This window comes from Triturus cristatus, chromosome 5_1 (assembly GCF_964204655.1).
Source record: "Triturus cristatus chromosome 5_1, aTriCri1.1, whole genome shotgun sequence".
NCBI classification, from domain to species: Eukaryota; Metazoa; Chordata; class Amphibia; order Caudata; family Salamandridae; genus Triturus; species Triturus cristatus.
The window spans coordinates 435,051,665-435,073,110 of NC_140587.1; the positions used below are offsets into that span (position 1 = coordinate 435,051,665).

Here is a 21,446-nt window from a genome sequence, read left to right on the forward strand (position 1 = left end):
TGGAAGTTTGAGGCGCTTCTCGTGCAAGGATGCAGCGAAAACAAGGGCCTGAAACCGGACAGTGACAGCCCAGCAGGGTCGCATCTCGCGTCACATTTTCATTAGTTGCTACGTCCGTCCCGGCCCTCTTAAAAAATTGAAAATTTCTACTGTTCTCTTGTACTTTACCCTTTAGTGTCAAAACTACACAAAAACAAGATGCAATGCGAAAAAAGCTAAAAATAAAATCTAAACTAATAATTAAACCCTTCATAGTTTAGTTCTGAGCTGGTAAGCCCCTACAAACGCCCCTTCAAGTAAACTCACGCTCCATACCAGAGCCTGCACTGCACACACAGGGAGGCTGTGTAAACGACAACCAGTGCTGCACAAACAACGTGTACATCCATGCAAGGCAATGCTGGCTTCAGTTCCTGTGGAAAGCATGTCAAGCTCACGAACATTACGTTACTGACGGTACTGGATTTGTTAAGTATTTTCCACATGTACATTAATCCTTCAAGGCAGTTGCTTTTCCCCAGCGGAGGTTCTAGATTCTTCCATGTTCAGTTAACGTGGAGGAGGACGGGACTGGCAAGGCGGAATCCGTTAGAATAACACATTTCAGATTCCAGCCCCGCCCGTGCTTCTGGGCAAGCGCAGTGCCACGCCCTCTCGCGCAGGAACTGCTGCAGCAATACCTGAAGCACGGCATCTGCAGGGTTATCGCCACCTGCAACTTTAACTGCTTTAAGACAAATTCAAGCAGACATCCTTAGAGCCCGCCTAGAACTCAGCCCTTACAAATGTCTAACATGATGGTCTAAACATTTTAAACGTCATGTGAGCAGCTTGAAACCAATACAGTAGTTAGAATAAAGTGAAGTTGAGAGCAATATTCACCTTTAAACAATTAGATTGGACAAGATCTGTGGCTCCAGGATGAACAAGTTACTTACCTTCGATAATGCTCTTTCTGGTCTCAGAAGCCAGACTGGATCCAGAAGATTTTTCAGCACAGCCCCCACGTGCTCGAAGGTGGCATCATGCGGCTTCCTGTCAACTCCCACCCCAGAAATGACGTCTGAAACCACAGAATGGTGCCACCCAAGCGCACTGACGTCAGTTTCTTTCGGGACATTGCGCTTTCAGACGCAAATCCCAAAAAACTGATTGTTTCTGGGAGCACAAGTCAAGCCAACAGTCTACCTGCCTTACCCTCACTCTCATGTGCCCTCGCAATATACGCTCTATAGTTACGGCATCGAAACCTCTCTAGGATAGCATTGTAACGGTCTTTGACAGCCACCTGCTGAGAGGCCACCGCTTGGTCGGTGCCCTCCCGACCGTCATGTATGGTCTTCTTCAATGACACCAGTTACCGGTCGATTTCCTCCACACTTCTACTGTTTCTCCCATGGAGTGTCCCCTAATAACCACTTGAAAGGCCTCCCACTCAACAAGGCAGTCGAAGGCTGTGCCAGCATTATGCGCAAAATAACCCTCTGGGTAGGCCTCGTCTTCCAAGTCGCTAGCGCAGAAGACCCACATGGGGATCGCTGGCCGCGGCGCATCCCACTGTGTTCTGATAAGGAGTGGCACTATGGTCGGAGACAATGCGACCTGGATATTTAGTATGGTAAATAAACGGACAGAGAGGCTGAAGCCAGAAACATATCCAGGCATACATTAAGGGCATAAAGACTAGAATAAAATAAGTAATCCCTCTGAACGCAACGTTGCGTCCTCCAGAAGTCTGCACATTCCCTAAACCCCTTCGCAACCCTGTGCGTTAATGCCCTGGGAAACAGTGGAGAAAAGCAATCGAGGTCGACATCTGCCACACAAAGTCCCCCAGCACAATAACCCCACATGTAGAAGGCCCAATTGTGTCGATAGATGAACCACGAAAGTGAGTTGATCGTGGTGCGAGACATACACACATCCCATCGCCAAGCATTTACCATCCTATTTATGTTCTACCAGTACATATCTACTCTCTCGATCTACCTGTACCTGCACTGCCTCAAATGGACACCGGCACTAAACCATATCAAGGCTCCCCGGGCAAAAGAGGAATAGCCCATGGTGAATACTTGGCCGCTCCAGCTACTCTGCAAATGCCGCACTTCCACAGTGGTGAGGTGTGTCTCTTGGAGGAAAGCTATATGCACCGCCCAGCGTTTCAGAAACATGTCTATCTTATGCCTCCTAGCTGCCGTCTCAATGCCCAGAACGTTTCTCATTAGCAACTTGAACTCAGCGTGTCTCCCAGCCATAACCAAAGCCTCAACACCACCCAGCCCAACGCTGCAACCATCCTAAAAGAGGCAGTCGAGAACTTCAACACATGGATCACCAACGCTGCAAAGCTCCTGACTGAATTTCCCCCATCAAACTTGCCAATACTCAAAGATCCACCAAATAAGCCAGCGGGTACATGCCGGAACTCAGAGCAATGAAACAGAGCTGCAAACAACTAGAAAGAAGATGGCGCACCACCAGAGATGACACAGACCGAGCCACCTTCAAGTTAGCCGTCATCAAATATCACCACAAACTCAATGACGCGAAAAAGGAGGCCCTGCAGACCAAATTGAGGCTTGCGCCAACCACACAAAGGAACTTTTCACCATCGGAGTTCTTCTGCCCAGCAGCCACCGAGAACTTGAGCCCTCCCTCACAGGAACTCGAACTCTGCAACGCTCTAGCAAATCACTTCCACAACAAGATATTCACCGTCTACAGAACTTCGATCCCCAATCTACCATCTTCCTCCGCCTTGCCACTCCTACAGAAGCCTTCCTCGACCGCATGGGAACAGCTCAACACACCGGGCACCACAGCCATAATAAACTCCATCTACTCAGAAGCACCTACAGATCCATGAACCCAGCACCTCTTCTACCTATGTAGCGACAATTTCAGCCACCATCTTAAACGCATCCATCGCCACAGCCACCTTTCCCGGTAAGCAGAAGCGCGCTAATCCAGAAAGCCAGCACTTTAGATTTTAATCGGCAGTAGTACATAGTTGTTACATCCTGGTGTAAAATTTGTAATCACTTTTTAAATTGTGTTTCGCTTGTCAGGGCATCTGAACTTGCTGTTCTCACCCAGCACTTGCACTTTCACAGACGTTGGTCTCCGGTCCGCCGCGGCTCCTACAGCCGATTGTTGAGGAGGGACGTGGCCCCTCCCACCAACTTCCTTACTTCCGGGGGCTGAATCCTTATTTAACTAGAATGCCGGAGTGGGCACGCCAAAGGCGCGCCATAGGCAAGCCCGTCAGCGCCCGTCCGTATCCGGCCGGGGCCAGAACCCCTGCATCTTCCATTCCAAAATGGTTTCATTATGAAGCAGAGGAGCTGCTTCACCTAAATGGACCCATCATAGGAAACTGCCAACACTCCATTCACCCAGACAGTAGTTCTATCAAGTGTCTGCAAATTGTCAACAGCTCCACATATTAATCTACTAAAACCCAAATCTTATAAAAATGTTTCTGCTAAACTGCAGGTCGCTGCCTAAGCATGTGACGGAAACTTCCATCTTTTTGGAAGAAGAAGGGCCAGAAGTTCCGTTCTTGACTGAAACCTGAATTAATCCAGGGTCGGAGCCCGATCTCATCCAGGCTCTTCCTTTGGGCTTCACCATCCAGAGGCTTGTCTGGACATCAGGGAAAGCGGCGGGATCGCTATCATTCACAAAAACCATCTAACCTGTCGCATATCTGGAAGCCCAATACCAGACTGCGGGAATGTTGCTTTTTCTATAGGGTTTTCACCCTCGCTTACCCTGTCCGGTATCCTAATATACCGGCCACCAGGGCCCTTGGGACAATTTGGCAATTCTTTGCCTGATCTCGCAGCCAATTCTGCCAGCATTTTGGCTAATTTCACTTTATTGAGAGATTTTAATCTACATTTCGATCTCTCACACATGGCTGCAGCGGTGATTACAAAGGATCTCTCTGCCTATCAGTTCCACCAAAAAGTTGCCAACCCCACTCACATGAAAGGGCACCTATTAGATCCTATTTTCTTCAATTCGGAGGACTTAGTTGGAGGGAATCCGTTCCCAGTACCGTGGTCTGATCACTTTCTCATTCCATTTCTCTGGACCCCCAATTCTGCAGTGTTCCATACTAAACTGATCTGCACAAGGTTACATCCTTGGCCTAAACTGTCGATAGAACAATGGATTCTAGAGTCAGAAAAACCAAAGCCAGTGCCCAATTCTGACACCATCTTTGCTAATGAAAATTTTAACAAATGAATACAAGACACCCTAGATCTGCTTCTTCCTATAAAATCAATCAAGGCGAAAAGAGGAAGCAATAGAATGGCAATGTACTCCTCAAATCTTCGGGCACTAAAACAAACTTGCAAGATGCTCAAAAGAACTTGGAGGAAGGACTTCTTCCCTGATAAGAAATTGAAATATTGGGAGGCTATTAAACTATATAAAGCTGAAATTACAATAGCCCAGGCGGCCTATTACGAAGATAAAATTTCGCCAGCAGGTAACTGCGCGTGAGATCTTTGGTATCGCTAAAACACTTCACAGAGTCTCCCTTCATCCAGTGACTCCCGATACTTCAGGCTCACGCTGCAACAAACTAGCAGAGTTTTTCCTCTACAAAATTCAAACCACCTATACTTCATTTCCCCTGATTGAGGGCCAAATACGGTATACCAGTCCTTATAGCAAAAATCTCATTTGGAGACAATTTCCTTGATGGATAGTGAGGCACTTGATAGCATCCTATCTGAGGTGAAAAGCGGATCACCCAAAGATCCAGCACACCTCAAAATTCTGAAACAAGTTGCTGGAACCGTCTCCCCAATTATATTTAGAGCTGATCAACACCTCTTTTCCCTCTGGAGTGGTCCCCCCTTCTTGGAAGAAAGCGATGGTGAGGGCACTCCTTAAAAAACCCAGCCTTGACCCTGACTTACCTGGGAAATTACCGTCCCATCTCACTTCTCCCAGGAATTAGCAAAATAGCAGAAAAGTGTCAACTCAGTGCTGTCTGCTTTTTTAGAGACTCAAACTCCTCCACCCGTCTCAAACAGGCTTTCGACCACTCCAAGAAACAGAAACGGCCCTACTCTCAGTTGCTGAAGAGTCTAAAAAAATCCTGGACTCCGGAGGCACCACTGTGGTCACCCTCTTGGACCTCAGTGCAGCCTTCAACAGGGCTAACCACCAAATCTTAGTCCATAGACTTAGAAGATTGGGGGTGAGCGGGGTCGCTCTGGCATGGTTACAATCTTTCCTGAGTGATAGATTCTTTCAGGTTTTTGATGCAGATGTGGCCTCAAAACAGGTGCCTCTCTGCTGCGGAGTTCCTCAGGGGTCATCCCTGAGTCCCACAACGTTTATATGAGCCCTTTAGCGAAGTTGGTGCTGCCTTTTGGGGTACACATAGTGACCTATGCAGACGAGACCCAACTTATGTGGGACTCAACCATGCTGATAACTCCTCTCCCAGCCTTCGTCCATGCCTGGAAGAGATAGCTAAATGGATGAATGACTCCTTTTTGAAACTGAACGGGGAAAAAACCCAAGATGATGATTCTGGGGAATTGGTCACCCATCGATCTCTACACAATGTGGCCGAGTACTCTGGGTCCCGTTCCGACTTCCAAGCCCCAGATAAAAAGCCTGGGTTTCTGGTTAGACCAAGACCTGACTTTCAAGGTCCAGGCACTTAACGTGGCGGCCTCGTGCTATGGTATCTTGAAGATGCTCCGGAAAGTCCTCCCCCTCCTCCCTTTTCAGGCAAGGAAACTCATGGTTCAGGCACTTATTCTATCATGTCTGGATTACAGGAATGTCCTTTATTTAGGAGCCCCATGCGCGACCCTTTCCAAACATCAGACGGTACAGAATTGGGCAGCCAGAATTCTCCTGGATATCCCAAAATACCAATCAGCAAAACCTGCTCTGAAATATCTCCACTGGCTCCCTCTCAGGGAGAGAGTCAGTTTTAAGGCGATGTGTATTGTTCACAAGTCGTTAGCCGGAAAGGGTCCGGCCATTAATCACTCTATTATTCGTCCCTACTGTGCCAACAGACGCCTTCGTTCAGATGACATGCACCTTGCCACTGTTCCTAGGATTAGGAAAGCCAGGAGTGGGGGGCGTATGTTCTCTTACAATGCATCCAAGCTTTAGAACTCCCTTCCTGTTCACCTACAAAAATAATCTAACCATCTTGCCTTCCGTAAACTGTTAAAAACATGGCTATTTCCGTAGTCTGGTGGCTACTCTACTGTTTGCCGTTTTAGCGCTGGGATGCCTTCGGGTAGCCATGCGCTTAATAAATGTATTTTTCATTTCATTTCATTAATTTCCCAGGCGCATGGAAACACGTTAAGGTCTGACCTCTCCTTAAGAAACCCTCTGCAGAACCCAGCGATCTACAGAACTACCGCCCCATCTTGCTGACCCTGTTTCCCACCAAAGTCCTGGAGACGGCCATCAACCGTCAGTTCACCAAACACCTGGAGAGAAACAACCTGCTAGACCCCTTCCAATCTGCTTTCAGAGCCAACCACAGCACCGAAAACCGCCCCGATTGCTGCCACTGACCCATCAGCACCCTACTCGGCAGAAGAGAATCGGCCGCTCTGATCCTTCTTGACCTCTCCGCAGCCTTTGACACAGTTTCCCACCCCACACTCATCAAAAGACTGCACCATATTGAAATAAAAGGAGACGCACTCAGATGGATGGCATCATTCCTAAAGGAACGCACGTAGAGAATCTGCCTCCCCCTCTTCACCTCGCAACCCAAGAGCACCATCTGCAGTGTCCCTCAAGGTTCATCCTTCATCCCCACCCTCTTCAACATCTACATGACATCGCTAGCCGACATTGTCAGAACCCAAAACATCTTACACTGACGACACCAAGCTCACGCTCTTGCTCTCAGCAGACCCCCACCCCTACAACGAAGACCAACTTCCACAACTGCATGAAGAACGTTGCAGCCTGGATGAAGGACAACTGCTTAAAGCTCAACACGGACAAGACCGAAGTGCTGATCTTTGGCAACCGTGCTTATCTTTGGCAACCATATCTCCCTCTGGAATGACACCTGGTGGTCCGCGGAAATCAGACCCATACCCACACCGAAAGATCACGCCTGCAACCTCAGCATCGTCCTGGACAGCAAATTCACCATAAAATAACAGATCGATAAAGTTCAGCATATATGAATCACTGCCTGAACGTCCACCAACAATCCAGAAACCTATGCTCCGCCTCACTTGCCCTAGCACAGACACCACACATCCACTGTAGCCAGAACGGAGGACTCACCATCTTTCACCTCGCCGCCAAGTCCTGGAACGACCTACCCCTCTAAATCACCCTCGCTGACTTACTTCAGGAAGAAACTCAAGACCTGGCTCTTCGATGAAGCCCAGCAACCCAGTGCTTGAATACCTGCACAGGTGATAAGCTGCACTATACAAGTATCGATTGATTGAATGATTGATCAAGAGTACTCCAGATAGCAGGGAGGAGGCAAGGCAGGAGGAACCTGTGGTTGGACAGAGTACATGACAGAAAGAGCACTACCTAAGGTCAGTAACCTTTTTTGCTGACAGATGCTTCTATCTGCAGAGTCCTCACCTTAGAATAGATAGCAAATCAGTACCTGCATTGGGTGGAGGGTCTGTGGAGAGATCTGAAAGCCTTTTTAGTCTGAGAACAGAGCGGGCAAAGTGTTCTTTCTGGACCTGGCTGTCAATGGTACAGTGCTTCTTGAATGAACACAGCAACACGGCAGCCCCGCAGATCAAGGACAGGCACTTCCTGTGTCAACACACTGGTAGTGGCCTGAACCTGGGTGGTTCAGAATTAGCTCTCAGACATTCCAGAGGCTGCTTCTTGGTCACTGCCTAGCAGATTGTAATACAGAGGACTATTATCCACCTCAACAAAGTCCTCCTTCTGCGCATGCTTCCTTTGCTCAGAGAATCCCACAAAAATGATTACCCACTTGGCACAATCTATTTAAAACCATTAAGTGTTTTTGCAGTACACCCGATGGAGCCATTCTGTCTTTTGAGGGGTGAATGAGAGCCAGGAACTCTGGCACAGTGATGGATTGCCCAACGTGAAAGAGAGTCATGACTTACGGTAGGAAGGCTATCTGAGGCCTCAAAACCAAATTGTCAGGTAAACAAATGTGGTGTAGGTTGGTTGCACCAGCAGTTGTTGCAGTTCCCTCACGCAGCAAGCTGATGTAATCACAATGAGGAAGACAGTCTTCAGGGTCAGGAGAGACAGTGAGCAGCTATGCATTGGCACAAAGGGCATTCACATGAGGAAATTCAAGACCAAGTTAGGGTCTCATTGTGGCATCAAAATAGCCTGGAAGGAAACATCTGACAAACCTTTAATACATCTCGTCACAACAGATGATTTGCACAAAGACAGTTGGTCGAACAAACTTAGAAAAGCCGAAAGGGCAGACAAATAAAATTTTGCAGTGCCCACTGCAAGGCCTCGCTGGGCTAAAGACAAAAAATAAATAAAAGGATGTCTGACAGCTCTGCCTGTTAGAAGTCCGAATCCTGGGTACCACACCAGGTTACAAATTTGTCCTGGTGGTGAAGAGGACATCCACCACTTCATCAGCAAATCAAATGCAGTCAGTTGCCGCCGCTCAGTTTCCCCACATGGAGGAGGAAACTGCACATTTTTAGTGGAGGACCCTGCTCTGCACTTTCAGGAGTAAAGATAGTCCTCCCGAAGTGGTAGCCAAATACTCACACCGCGGAGTTTGGGTACCACACTATCATGGCCCATTACTGAGCCACCAGGATTACTTAGGCCTGGTCGTTCTTGATTTTCTTATGAATCCAGGGTAGAGATGGTAGTGGTGGGAAGAAGTACAGGAGTCCTGTGTTCCATATCAGCCAGAATGCATCTCCTATTGAGCATTCTTGAGGAATCTTATACATGAAAACTTTTTTCGACACTGCTCATTTGATGTTGGAGAAAGGCAGACGTACAGACGGGGGAGGTGGACTCGAGCTGGCACCCGAATGCAACTCCCGGTAAGGTGCGGGCATCCTTCGTTCCCTAGCCTATGGAGCATTATTCCTACAATTGTTAGGTCTTGATCAGGAGCGGTATCAACTATTTAGTTGTAGTCACACTGTAGGGTACACAGCAGCTGGCCCACTCTGACACCTACAGAGGGTACTAATTGTATATTCACCTTGTTTTCACGTGCACTTCTCCTTTGTCTTCTTGGTCCTGAAGAAGTGCCAGGGATCTTTGACCACATAGGCGTGAAACATGTCGACCTCTTTAGTTACCAGGGCACATTGAGCCTATTAGGGTAGCACTCTAACCTACGGGTTTTTTACTTGGTCAGGGGAACCTTCACATTAAACACTTTTTATGGTTACCCCTAGACAGTTTTAACCCACATTGCACGCACTTCACCGCCCTCCATATAGGACCCACCGCACACACCCGCATGCATCATACGGCATTTCTCTAAAAAGATCTCTGCTAAAGTGACCCTTAGGGCACCCTCTGACTAGTCGGTCCTAGCACCTAGGACACCCTTGTCTTTTGTTTTTTCTCCCTCTCCCCTGTTTTTCCTCTTGTTTCTGTAGTGGGTGGGCGACACATGACACCCCTCCTTTGGAACAGTGCCCCTTTGTTTTGAGTAGACGTCTTAACATTAGGAGCACGGGCACTGGACCATAACTGGCTCCTGGTCCCCCCTTCTTTGCATTGATTCAGGGGAAAGGAAATAGCCAGGGTTGTGACACTGATAGAAGATGCCATGCGCCACCTCTGGATGTAGACAAAACTTGTGATCTACCAGATGACGTCAGTTCATCCACTCTGGCATTCAGGGACCCTGCCAGGTGGTTGGCGATCAGAAAGATGACATGGCACTCCAGCCAACTACAGAGATGCAAAGCCTCTAGGCACAGGACCAGCCTCCCAGCTTGTTGCAGTATCACATGCCCGTATGGTTGTCCGTGAGAATCTGCATCAGCTTCCTCTTGATAGACGGCAGGGTGGCGTTCATGGATAGATAAACGACCTGCAGCATCAGAAGTCTGATGGGGAGTCTGCCTTTCAAAGTCCTCTGATTTCCACCACCCCCAGGTGACACCCCACTCCAGTAGAGTAATGTGCCCATCACCAATGTCAGCTCTGAGTGGGGATGGAGATTGGACTGCCACAGCACAAACTGAGGTGGTCAATCACCACTGCAGATCAGGAGCAGTCTCCTTTGTGACCTGGATGGTGTCAAAAAGTGCAGCCTTGATGTTGGTACCACTGTTACTTTAGCTTCCACTGTAGAGCTTGCATGTGCCACCTGGCGTAGTTCACAAGGAGTAGGCACAAGTCTAAGAAGTCTCAGAGGCACTTTCACCTGGGTTCAGGATTAATCTGAAACATTGGGATCTTAGTCAAAATATCCCAGACTTCTCGTTCAGGAGGAATAGCCGTAAACTCTGTGTCCACAATATACCCAATGAACGGAAGCCTGTGAGAGGGAATCAGAAGCAACTTTGGCTTCTGTATGGTGAACCCAATTGATTTGTTGGCCAGAGATGGTTCACGACTCACTGTGGCAAGCCAGTCTTCAGCAGCCAGTTGTCAAGGTATGGGAACAGAAGAACTTTCAACTTCAGAAGATCGCCACGAGCTCCGCCATCATTTTTGTCAAGAAGGTAAAGCCAAAGAGGTGCATGCAAAACTGAAAAAGCTACTGGCTCAACATAGGCAATGCATTTGAGACTCCAGCACAGGTATATGAGAACATGTGTCCTCCAAATACAAGAACAAAATCCAGTCTTCTGGGTTCAGAGCCCACTGGATATGGGTCAAATCAAAAATGTTGAATTTGTGCTTCTGCAGGAAGGTGTTCATGGGTTGGAGGTCTGCCCTTCTGAGAAACCAGTACCTTTTCGATGACATCATTGGAGAGCAACAGAAGCGCTTCATGAATTAGGGTTCACCTTACTTGTCGAGGGATGATTCTCCAGAGTAGGAGGTTTGGAGAGAAAGTTCGTGTCACATGTGCTGTTCGACGATGTCCTGCCGGCCAATAAGCAGACAAGAAAATGGTTTAGACTAAGTACCCATCTGTTAGGGTATCGTTAAATTGGAGCAAGGGAACAGATGTCGCTAGTCCAGACTGTAGAATGGCCACCAAAACATTTATTTTAGTCTTAATAGAGGGCAACTGTAATTTAAGACTCGGCTGCCCTCCGAACCACCACTGCAAATAAGGAACTTTCTTCTTATGGTGGTCCATGTAGCCAAGTCAAGCTCAGGAGAAGTATCAAGCCCTCTAGTGTTTTGTAAATCAAAGTATAAGGTATCATTTTAGGGAAAAGGGGAGAGCAAGTCCTCCTCCTTTTCACCACCAATATCTTAGGGTGCATCCTACACAGACACAGCATCAGAACAAGATTCAAGAAAGAAAATGGAGTTCCTGCTGATAGCTGCAGCGTGGTAGGGTGACACAGTTTGAATCACAATGTATCTAAATGGGTTGCAGTTTTGTAATCATATTGCATGACAGCAGTTAAGCTCGGGTTGATGTAAATTCAAGATCCGACATGGCGGTCAACACTGGGTAGGGGTGGTGGGAACTGGTGTGGATCTCAGGCTGGAGTGGAAGTCCGTACCAGAGTCAGTATGGCCCTGGTCCTAAGGGGGCATACAGTGTCTGGGGGGGACCCGCTGGTGGTAACTCGACAGGAGACCCTGGTGGTTTAGTGGGACCCAAAGGGACACCAAGCGAAACCAAAATGCACTGCAAATTTGCAGCATGGCATATTTGAGGGATTCTATCTGCGGCTGGGAACTCTGGGCACATCAGGACCATTTTTAAGGATTGGCTGCCTGGCTAGTGACCTTGATGGAGTGTAACTGACATCTTGCCTCCCAGACACTTTCTCTTTGGAACCAGAGTGGCAAAATGGAGTTTGAGTCCCAGTGTTGCTTTTTTATGCTTGCAATTTGACTTACCGGAGGACTTCTTGCAGAGAGTGCAGCGGTCACCAAAACTACCCCATGACCAGGACTGAGACCAGGCCCACAACTTCAAGCAGGAGCGGGATCTTTTGTGTTCAGCGGCATACAACTTCGCGCCCCAGTCTAGAATCGCCTTGAGGTGCATTCGGGCACTCTGGTCACACAACTTCCATTTGTGTCTGGAGCCCAGGAACCAAAGGCACACTTGTGTGGGTCACCGGACAACATCTGCTTTCACAGTTTGAATCCTCATTTTCCATGGAGATATTATTCCTTATCACATTGTGGGAAACATTTTTGGAGTCATCGAAAAACTGACTGAGTCTGGATTGGAGCTCTGGATCCACATGAGAAGGCGCAGAAAAGAAGGAACGGTAGTTTGTGAGCAGGGGTGGCGCTTATATGTGGCTCCACTCTCGTCACTTCTGGGGTGGTATAGTATGGAGCCAACACAGAGCGGCACAACGCCACCTAGGTGTGTGCAGGAGCACTGCTACAAAATTCTGCAGACCCCGTCTATCGCCAGGTAGATAGTCTAAGGTGAGGAATCTGGGGTTAGATGTATTCATCAGAAAACTGGTTTGAACATTGTGTCTCAGTGAACCTGCAAGTAGTGGGGAAAAAAAGAGGGCCTCCTCACTGCAAAGAGGGGGAAAACCAATTGAAAATGGAGAGTTTGTTAGAACTAGTGGTTTACTGAGCTATTAGCAAAGATGTGTTAATAACTTCATGTTGTGTGTAGAGGCAGTGGTGGCACACCACACTAGGAATCTGCCAGGTCAATTTGGAGCTCACCGACGCTCAGCTTGCAAGGAAGTTCAGGGCTCTCATCATCAGTATCATTCATTTCCCCCTGCCTGCGCCCTTGACTCCTAGAAGGTAAATGTTCCCGCATCTTGTACATGAGTAAAAAGAAAGAGCATGGCCACCAGTCTGTTATTGAGTCTGGTTTTAACCTTCCATCTGCTCTTGTTATTCTTGGTCATCATTCTCATTTTGCAACAAGCTAAAAGCAATAAGAGCTGGCTCATTATTCATAAAGCCACCATCACCACACACGCCTCAAAACAATAATCAACACAAGGTGAAATATGAGCAGAGCTTGCAATCCAGTCTCATTACTATCGTCTTCTAGAGTCATCTTGATCCTCACAACGAAGACAGATCTAAGTTTTCTTTAAATTATTCCTTTTCAATGATGGGATTGCAAGCAGTTTGCGTAACTTAATACTATATATTTAGGTTTTCATTTGGGTCTGTAAGTGATTCACTTTTCTACATTAAATATTTATTTACAGCATAAGCATTGGTCCAATTGTAGCACATATAAACAGTGTTTAATGTTCTTTAAAGTGGAAGTCAGAGCAAAAATATGTATTGGCAAAGCCAATAGTTCCAGCCTTGGGGACCTACTATTTTCAAAAAAGCAAAATGCGTTTCACAAATGCTGTGCAGCATCAGCAAAAAAAAAAAAAAATGCGACGATGTGGCTATTGCCAATGGTCACGTCATTCTGCTGACTTGCGGATTGTAGATATAATCTGTGCACGTATGGGTCACAACACAGACGCCATTTCCTTTGGCTTTTGTATTTACTGATCCATGATCTTGGACACCATTTGGATTTGTAAATACGAAAAATAAGATTATTTTTCTCAAGCAAGCGCAAAATAAAGAGTACCGCTCGATGGGTACGGGGTGGGTAGGTAAAGGAGGAGCAGGTGGGCTGAAGGAGTGGAAAACCAGCACATGACAGAAGCAGCACAGAGGTGGGGGCAGAAGCACATGATGGAAAGAAGAACAGAGTTCAGCAGTGGTGGGGAAGAAGCAGACAAGAGCGTCAAAGCAAGCAGCACACAAAGGTGAGAACACCACAAGGGTGAGGGAGTAGAAAACAACAGTGAGAGCAACACAAGGGCTGGGAGAAGCATACAAATGCGACAGCAGTGCTAGGGAAGTACACGAGAAAGCTGCACATGTGAGTGAGAAACACTGAGCATTTGGGGGGAGGGCAGCACATGAAAAAGAGAGTTGGGAAACACATACACTCCCATGGAGTGTGTTGTCAAGAATGTTGTAAAAATTTCTCTAAAGGTGAGCAATGCCTAAAAGTGAGCAGTGGAAGGATACAAGTCAGGTAATCAACGGGGTGTTAGTGTGTGTGCTCAGGGGTGGGAAAGCCAACAAATACGAATCAAACAAAGGTAAGCAGTGGGCGTGCTGTCAGCCCTAATGGGGTCTTGCTAACAATAGGTCTTTTGAAAACAGACAACACAAGGGGAGTCTTCAAATAGCATTATTTTGCCTCACATACATCAAGAGGGTAACTTCATGCTACCGATTTTGAATTTAAAGTACAAAATTAAAAGACACGTCATTTATTTTGTATCAAACTATAAAGTGATAAGACTAGTTTTAAGAACAACATTTTTTTAAAAAAAACAAAAAAAACAGTATACCCGATTCAGCAGAAAGAAAACTGAGGAGAATTAAAATGCTCCAAATCATCTTCAGGTATTTGGCATTTTCAACTTTTCTCAGATGACTACATAGTGGACTTGGACGTTAGGAAGTGCCAAGCTCCCGATTTCATTCACACGCATCAAAACATATGTTTTTACATGTACCTTAACAACTGAGAATATTTGGGCATTCCATACTCTTCCACTGTATCTGTGAACCTTGAGGCATAACCCGCGCATGCTGAAGCCCAGAACACTACACAAACCTTAAAAACCCATGAGCCCTGTGGCTTCACGTCTATGGGCTGCTCAATCGGTTGCGAGGCATAAACCTCGTGGAGTGTAAAACACGCACAACCTAGAATCATTGTATACTAACTCATGTGCTTGTGCTAAACCACAGGAATTAGTACATCCATGGTAAATGTGCACAGAGAAAGTCTTTAGGAATGTCGAAGGAAAACAACATATGTAAAAGCTAAATAATAATTGTTGAATGACTGGGAACTTAGTAATACTTTAGAAACTTCGGCACCATCCGTACATCTCATGAAAATGTTCATGTCTAAGCACGTTAAGGTCTGACACCAAACCCTCATACACAAACAAATCTCAAAAAGCTGGGCCGTCACTCATTTTGCTATAATCAGATGCTTTTCTATGGTGGAAACATACAATTCGACCATTTCTTTTAATCCATTTAGAGTACTGATCGTTCTTGCCCTATTCAATGCTCACGTCTTCCCAAAGGACACGATTTCTAGTTTGCTGCTGTAATATAAACTGTAAATGGAAGTGCATTGTTATGTCTGGCATCATCCAAGACCTTTAGATTTTACTAAGTTTGTACTTTCTCCTATGTCAGTCTTTGTGTTATTTACATATTTGTCCCACTCACAGGAGCATACACCATGGAGCAATGGGTAAGCCCCCTTCAGCCACTGACCGATTTCACAAGGAGCACATCCGCACACAACGAAGTTCCCTCCATTGCCACGAACTGCTATGAAAATGTGCGCTTTTTGAAACCAAAATAAATGTTTGCTTTTAGCTACATATTTATTTATTTCTGGGGGTGGAGGGCTGCAGATCCAGTATAACAAAGTTTTACAAATACTGTGACAAAACAAGCATTGGCAAAGACAAAGGGATGGCACCGAACGACAGACCTATTGGCTTTGCCAATGCTGGCTTTATCTATTGCTGTCCTCTTTCTAACCCATTCTTACCAATCCATCGCCTCAAGTTGTAGAAATATTGAAAAAAAGAACTTACCCAAACACCCAGCACTGAGTTCCTACCCTCTTGCATTGTGTATCAGTCAGGTACGCATAATACTGTCTGAAAAGAAAACGGAAGCCATTAAAAGTGTTCCAAAGAAGAGAATTCAGACAGCAAACAAAAAATGCATTACAATTTCTACTGAGAGTTCAAAAGGAAATCATATAGCACACCAAGAAAACATAGATACCTATATATCCAACCCTTTAGTTGCATATCAGCCCTTTATTGACATGGTTCGATGCAAGAACGGGGCTTTGTTTGCTTTCCATTATGAAAGACAGAGGGTGTTTGAAGGGTGTATGTGATCGTGTGAGGCAGCCTCAAAGGACCGCTCCTGTGAGGTCAAGGATAGAATGCTTAGGCTGGTTTGATCGGGTTCCTTGACAGCCACTCCTGGGTTCATACTTGAACGAGGGTAAGCATCTCCTAATAGTAGTGAAACACCACTAGCGAGAGGATTACCCCAAGGTTGTAGGCCACTGAGTATGCCGCTAGATCCCAAAAGGTGCTGCTGTGCAGAGGGCCCCCACATGCTGATTGATTGTAATAGTATTTATATAGCACCTACTACCCCTGTCGAGGCGTTGAAGCGCTTGTTGGCGAGTAACACGCTAGTCCGGAATCCAAAGTTCGAGTTGTTTAGTTAGTGGATTAGTAAAAGCTTTTTCTTCTTCTTCGGGATTAGTAGTTAACATTGTGTTAAGTAATTGCTTGTTGAGATTTCATGCCTTGTGTACAATTTGGAAGGGATAGATTGGTTTTGGTGGATTAGCGCCGGGAAAATGTAAATTGTTACTGGGAGTGGTGGACATGTGCGCCTGTTAGTTGGATGAATAGGATAAAGGAGAAATAAAAGAGGGAAGAGCTTGGAAAGGGTTGTTTGGGAGCCCACAGTAGTAGGAGAGGTTTGGGACGAGTCAGAGAGCGGAGGTAGGAGCAGAGTTGTAAAGGTTTTTTTTTCTTCAGCGGTAGGTCTGAAATATAGAAATACATACCCACACATAAAAAGAGTATATACTGAGCGATATTACATATTAAACATGCAAAATAATGTAGAAGTATACAAATGTGTACTATCTAAAAATCCATATGTACATGCATGTGTAAATATTTACAAACTCAATCATTCACATTTTTTAAGTTGATAAAGTCTACAATTTCTCCCCTCAATATTTCAATAGTTAAGCAAATATTCACTGATTCCCTATAATCATAGTTACAACAAATTGTGACAGATATGTTTTATCATCTAGAAATAAAACTAAAAGCACACTAATTACCTTATGTTAGCTATTACGCGACCTACTTATACACAATAAGGATAAATTATAAATATTTTTAAATAGTTTTGTTTTCTCCAATGATTAAAGAAAAATATAAATCTATAGGTACATACCCACAGTTATAATATATAGGCAAAAAGTATACATAGACACATTAACATAATATGCTTATGCAATTTGTATGTACTATTGAAGAAGATCATACTTTATAAGCACCCACATGTACGTGTGTACTATTATTTACAGGCTGAGGCCTTCATTTTTTAATGTGAAGTGTAATCAGCAGTTAAAACATTACATATAATCTCTGTATAACCATGTTTATATCTTTTGATAGAGATGTATTGTCATAATCTAAATAGAAGTCACTTATTCCATTCATCCAGTTGCACACTATCATACTCAATTATAACCACTCCATATGAAATATGTTGTTGGGTGGAATTTGTTTTGGAACAGAACGCTACGAGACTAGGGTGCATTGTCACCAGTTTGTTTCTGTTTACCAAAATTACAAATTTACACATCCGAGACACAATTTTGGTGTCTGTCATACTTTTTTTATATAATATCTTTTTACTTGTCTTTATGTTTTAGGTCTGATCTATACCTATTGATTTGTGATTGTCCTGTTTGATCCACTATTATAATGGGACTTTTTAATATGTCAATAAACTTCAATTGATGTTTTTTACTAAAGACATTTTTTTTCTACTGATAATTTCCCAACATTTCATATGGAGTGGTTATAATTGAGTATGATAGTGTGCAACTGGATGAATAGAATAAGTGACTTCTATGTGGTGTAATTCTTTATATTAGTTCAAAGAGTAAAGTCTTTTTAACTACATAGTTCCCGGTGCTCTATCCCTTTGGACTTTATTGAGCCCCTCTCCTTGTTTTGCAAAATTGTCATAATCTAACACAAAACTTAAATGTTATGTATGCAGTGACCTATATTCATGTTCAGAATAAAATATATTATTGTTCTTTTTTTTTTTCTTTTCTTTAAACCCTCAGTAACATACACTTTTTTTTACAGAGAAATGCACAAGTACAAATAAACAAGTATTGTTAGGATCTGGGAGTACTATACAATATGGCTTTAGGGCCTTATTGTGGAGTACACTCACATATACCATCGCGGGTCCAGTCGGTACCGTTTACTCAACCTTAGCTAAACCCTGGGTAGCAGTGGCTGCGAGCAGTAAGGTTTGGCAAAGTAACTTAGTGCGAATCATTTAACAGCACCAAACAAAACACACAAGAAAGGGACAGAACAACAATTTATAAACAGAATTTTTTGAGTCCTTGTTCATCAAAACGGACCGTAGGGTTCCGGAGATACAGATTTTAGAAGAAATAAATACTTTTAAATGCAACCCCAAACAAGCATTGGTAAACAAAAACTTTGCAAACTTTAAAAAAGTTTGAAACCATTAGTTTGGTGACTCAGACCCCAAACTAATGGGCGACCCCTTCCGACAGGGTAGAGGTCTAGGAGTCTAGTATGGATACTTTAGACTTTAGTTACCTGGACACCAGAGCATTTTTGAGGCAAGTTCAGGATGACCACCATAGAATTCAATAGTGTGGTCCTGATGCCAACAGATGCAGGCAAAGGATGCTCCTGTTGCTGTGAGGTCGACTGGGGTGAGTACGGTTGATCCCTCAGCCCACGGGTGGGTTGAGGTGACTTTGACCACGGCACTTAGGGTCCCACGGCACTTAGGGTCCCACGATGTCCTCTTTGCAACAGTAGAAAGCCAGCAGCTGCTGGGCATTCTGTCTTGCGACACACTGGTCACAGCACATATCCTTAGTGGGGCTGGGGACCCTTAGGTGCGACTAATCCGGTCACATATGGCACTCCCAGGTTCGGCAGACACTGGTGCAACTTGTGGCTATCTCGGATTTGTCTCACATTGTTTCTGGCGACTGGCAACAGCACAGCAACTGTGGTGGCTACCACTTAGTCGATTCGGGCACTTTCAGCTCTTGCGTCCCTGGAGTTAGTTCCAGGGGATCAGCCGAATGATCACTGGAGTCACTGCAGTTGTTAAAGACGGGAAATCAACTTTTCCCAAGGTGAGGAGCCGCAGGCACAGTACCAATCTTGCTAGACCAAAAGTGCAGCAGGTGCAGTCTTCAAGGCGATGCAGCCTCTCTTTGTGCGAACTAAAGGCAGCAGGGCAGCCTTCGGACCTTTCTTCTTCTCCACAGTTAACTGACGGGCATGGTGACCGGGGTGCTCTATTTATCCCAGGAAAGTGCCTGGAGGGGACCACGCAGTCACTAGCCAATGGGCTACTGGGTCCTCTCCTCTCTAGTGGTAAGGTTCCTAGAATGTGTGGAATATGGCTATCCCAGAATGCCCCATTCTTGCCCCCTTCAAGATGACACGACCCTTCCTCTGTCTTTGGGAGCAGAGTAGCACCCCTAGAGGCGTGATTATCAGTAGGCTACATGCCTGCGGGAAAACCGGTTTGGGCACAGGTTTCCCTTCTTTGGCTCTGTCTCCTAATTGCCTGCAGGGACAAAAGGCATCCTGCTCAGGGATGTGGTCACAAGCAGCCCATCAAAGGCAACCTCACCTATGAAGCCTGCCTTTTGGGCTAACACCCTGAGTGGCTATTAGACTGGTCATCAATAGGGTGCTCTTCCCACAACGTTTTGCCTACTTACCTCCACCTTTTGCTGTATCCTTTTGTTGGCCTTGGGACTCTGAGCACTTTACCATTGGTGACTAGAGCTAAAGTGCATGTGCTTCTCCCCTAAAACATGGTCACATTTGTATATACCTGATTGGCATATTTAGTGTACCTGAAAGTCCCTCACAAAGTGGTATACCATATTCGCAGGGCCTGTAGTCTAAATGCTACTAGTGGTTGTGCCACCCACACAAGTAGCCATTCAAATCTGTCTCAGGCCTGCCATTACAGGTCATGTGTGTGCAGTTTACTGCCACTTCACCTCTGCATTTAAAACCACTTGCCAAGCAGGGTGCTGTATATCTAAAAGATAGGACATGTACTTTTAAGAATTACATGTCCTGCTAGTGAATACAGCTGCATTTGTTTTTCACTACTTTTCATAGGATAGCATTAAGAATTCCTTAAAACACCTTTAAGCTGTAATTCCGGATTAGAAAGAAGTAGCTAAATTATGTTTCATATCTTTGGAATGGCAATGATAAATCCTCTTTGCTGGTAATGTTGGATTTGACATTATTATTGTAGAAATGCCACAGTTAGAGTGGACATTTCTCTGCCCTTAACTTTGCTCTGTGTGCCTGAAGCCTGTCTCTAATACACGTCTGGGGTGAGTGACAGTTACACTTTGTGCATTCCCTTTAGACAGTCACATACACAGAAAGGGTGGTCGTGACATAGAATTTATCTGGACTCATCTACATTCTGATAACTCTCCCTGGGCAGGAAGAGGGAAGGGGAGCTGCCACACCTAAATAGGCCATGTTCTGTGTCCCACATAAAGGGCTGATTATTCCACAGAGATAGCCTGGTAGACAGAACTCGGATGAAAAGGGACCTGTGCACTTCAAGGGCCTGCTTCGAAGGCATCCCCACTTCAAAGGCACATTTGGGGTTAAGTACTGGGGGCTCTGACCCTACCAAGACAGTAAACGACTGGACCCTTGAAGAACTTTGCAAGGAGTAAAGACTGCTCTGCCACCAGGATTGCCAATCGGCCAGACCTTTTTCATAAATTTCTCCTTGTCCATCTGATCCTACTTAATCCAGACCTCCCTATTCTTGGAAATTCAATGGCCCTGCATGAAATCTGCCTGTCCTTTGGGTCACACACTGTGCATTAGGGAAAGTAATTGAGAGTGTTTCTTTGATTGGCCCACCCCACCCAGTATTGTAGACTGGTAGCCAGATAAATCTGAGCTACCCCAAAAAGATTAAGATTTTACAAATGTACTCTTTAAGCACTATATTTGCTGCAAAAATACCACAATAAATGCAATTGTGTGCTGCAAAATCTCTATGATTTGTATGCTGCAAAACTTTGATATCAATGGCAAAATAACCCGCGGGAGGGGGGGGGGGGGTGAAGGGGGTCTGAAAAGAAGAACTAAATACTGCACAATAGATACATAAAAAATGCAGACATCTTGCACTCCACTGTTAGACGTTGCAGGTACCCTGGGAATAGTAATGGTGTTTGCGACTGTCAGACATACAGGTCATTAGCTAGTGCTAGGAGATGAGGCACTTCAAGGGAAACCCCGGAGCTAGGCCAGACCAATACTTTATGGTCACAGAGATACAGCAGTTACTGGAATATATGGCCAACCATCCGCGAGAGAGAGAGAGAGCAAGAGAGAACGAGCGAGCAAGAGCAGTGAAGCACACTGATCAATTTACAATATCAA

At 45.4% G+C, this 21,446-nt stretch overlaps 1 protein-coding gene across 1 annotated transcript in view; it reads right to left on the bottom strand.

Moving 5' to 3' along the window:
* PTDSS1 (phosphatidylserine synthase 1) overlaps positions 1–21,446 on the bottom strand; it is a 334,114-nt gene that overhangs the window by 70,574 nt on the left and 242,094 nt on the right. Inside the window, exon 9 of the mRNA XM_085605215.1 lies at positions 15,756–15,821. Within this exon, the coding sequence (XP_085461341.1) occupies positions 15,756–15,821 (66 nt within the window). The remainder of the gene's footprint in view (positions 1–15,755; positions 15,822–21,446) is intronic.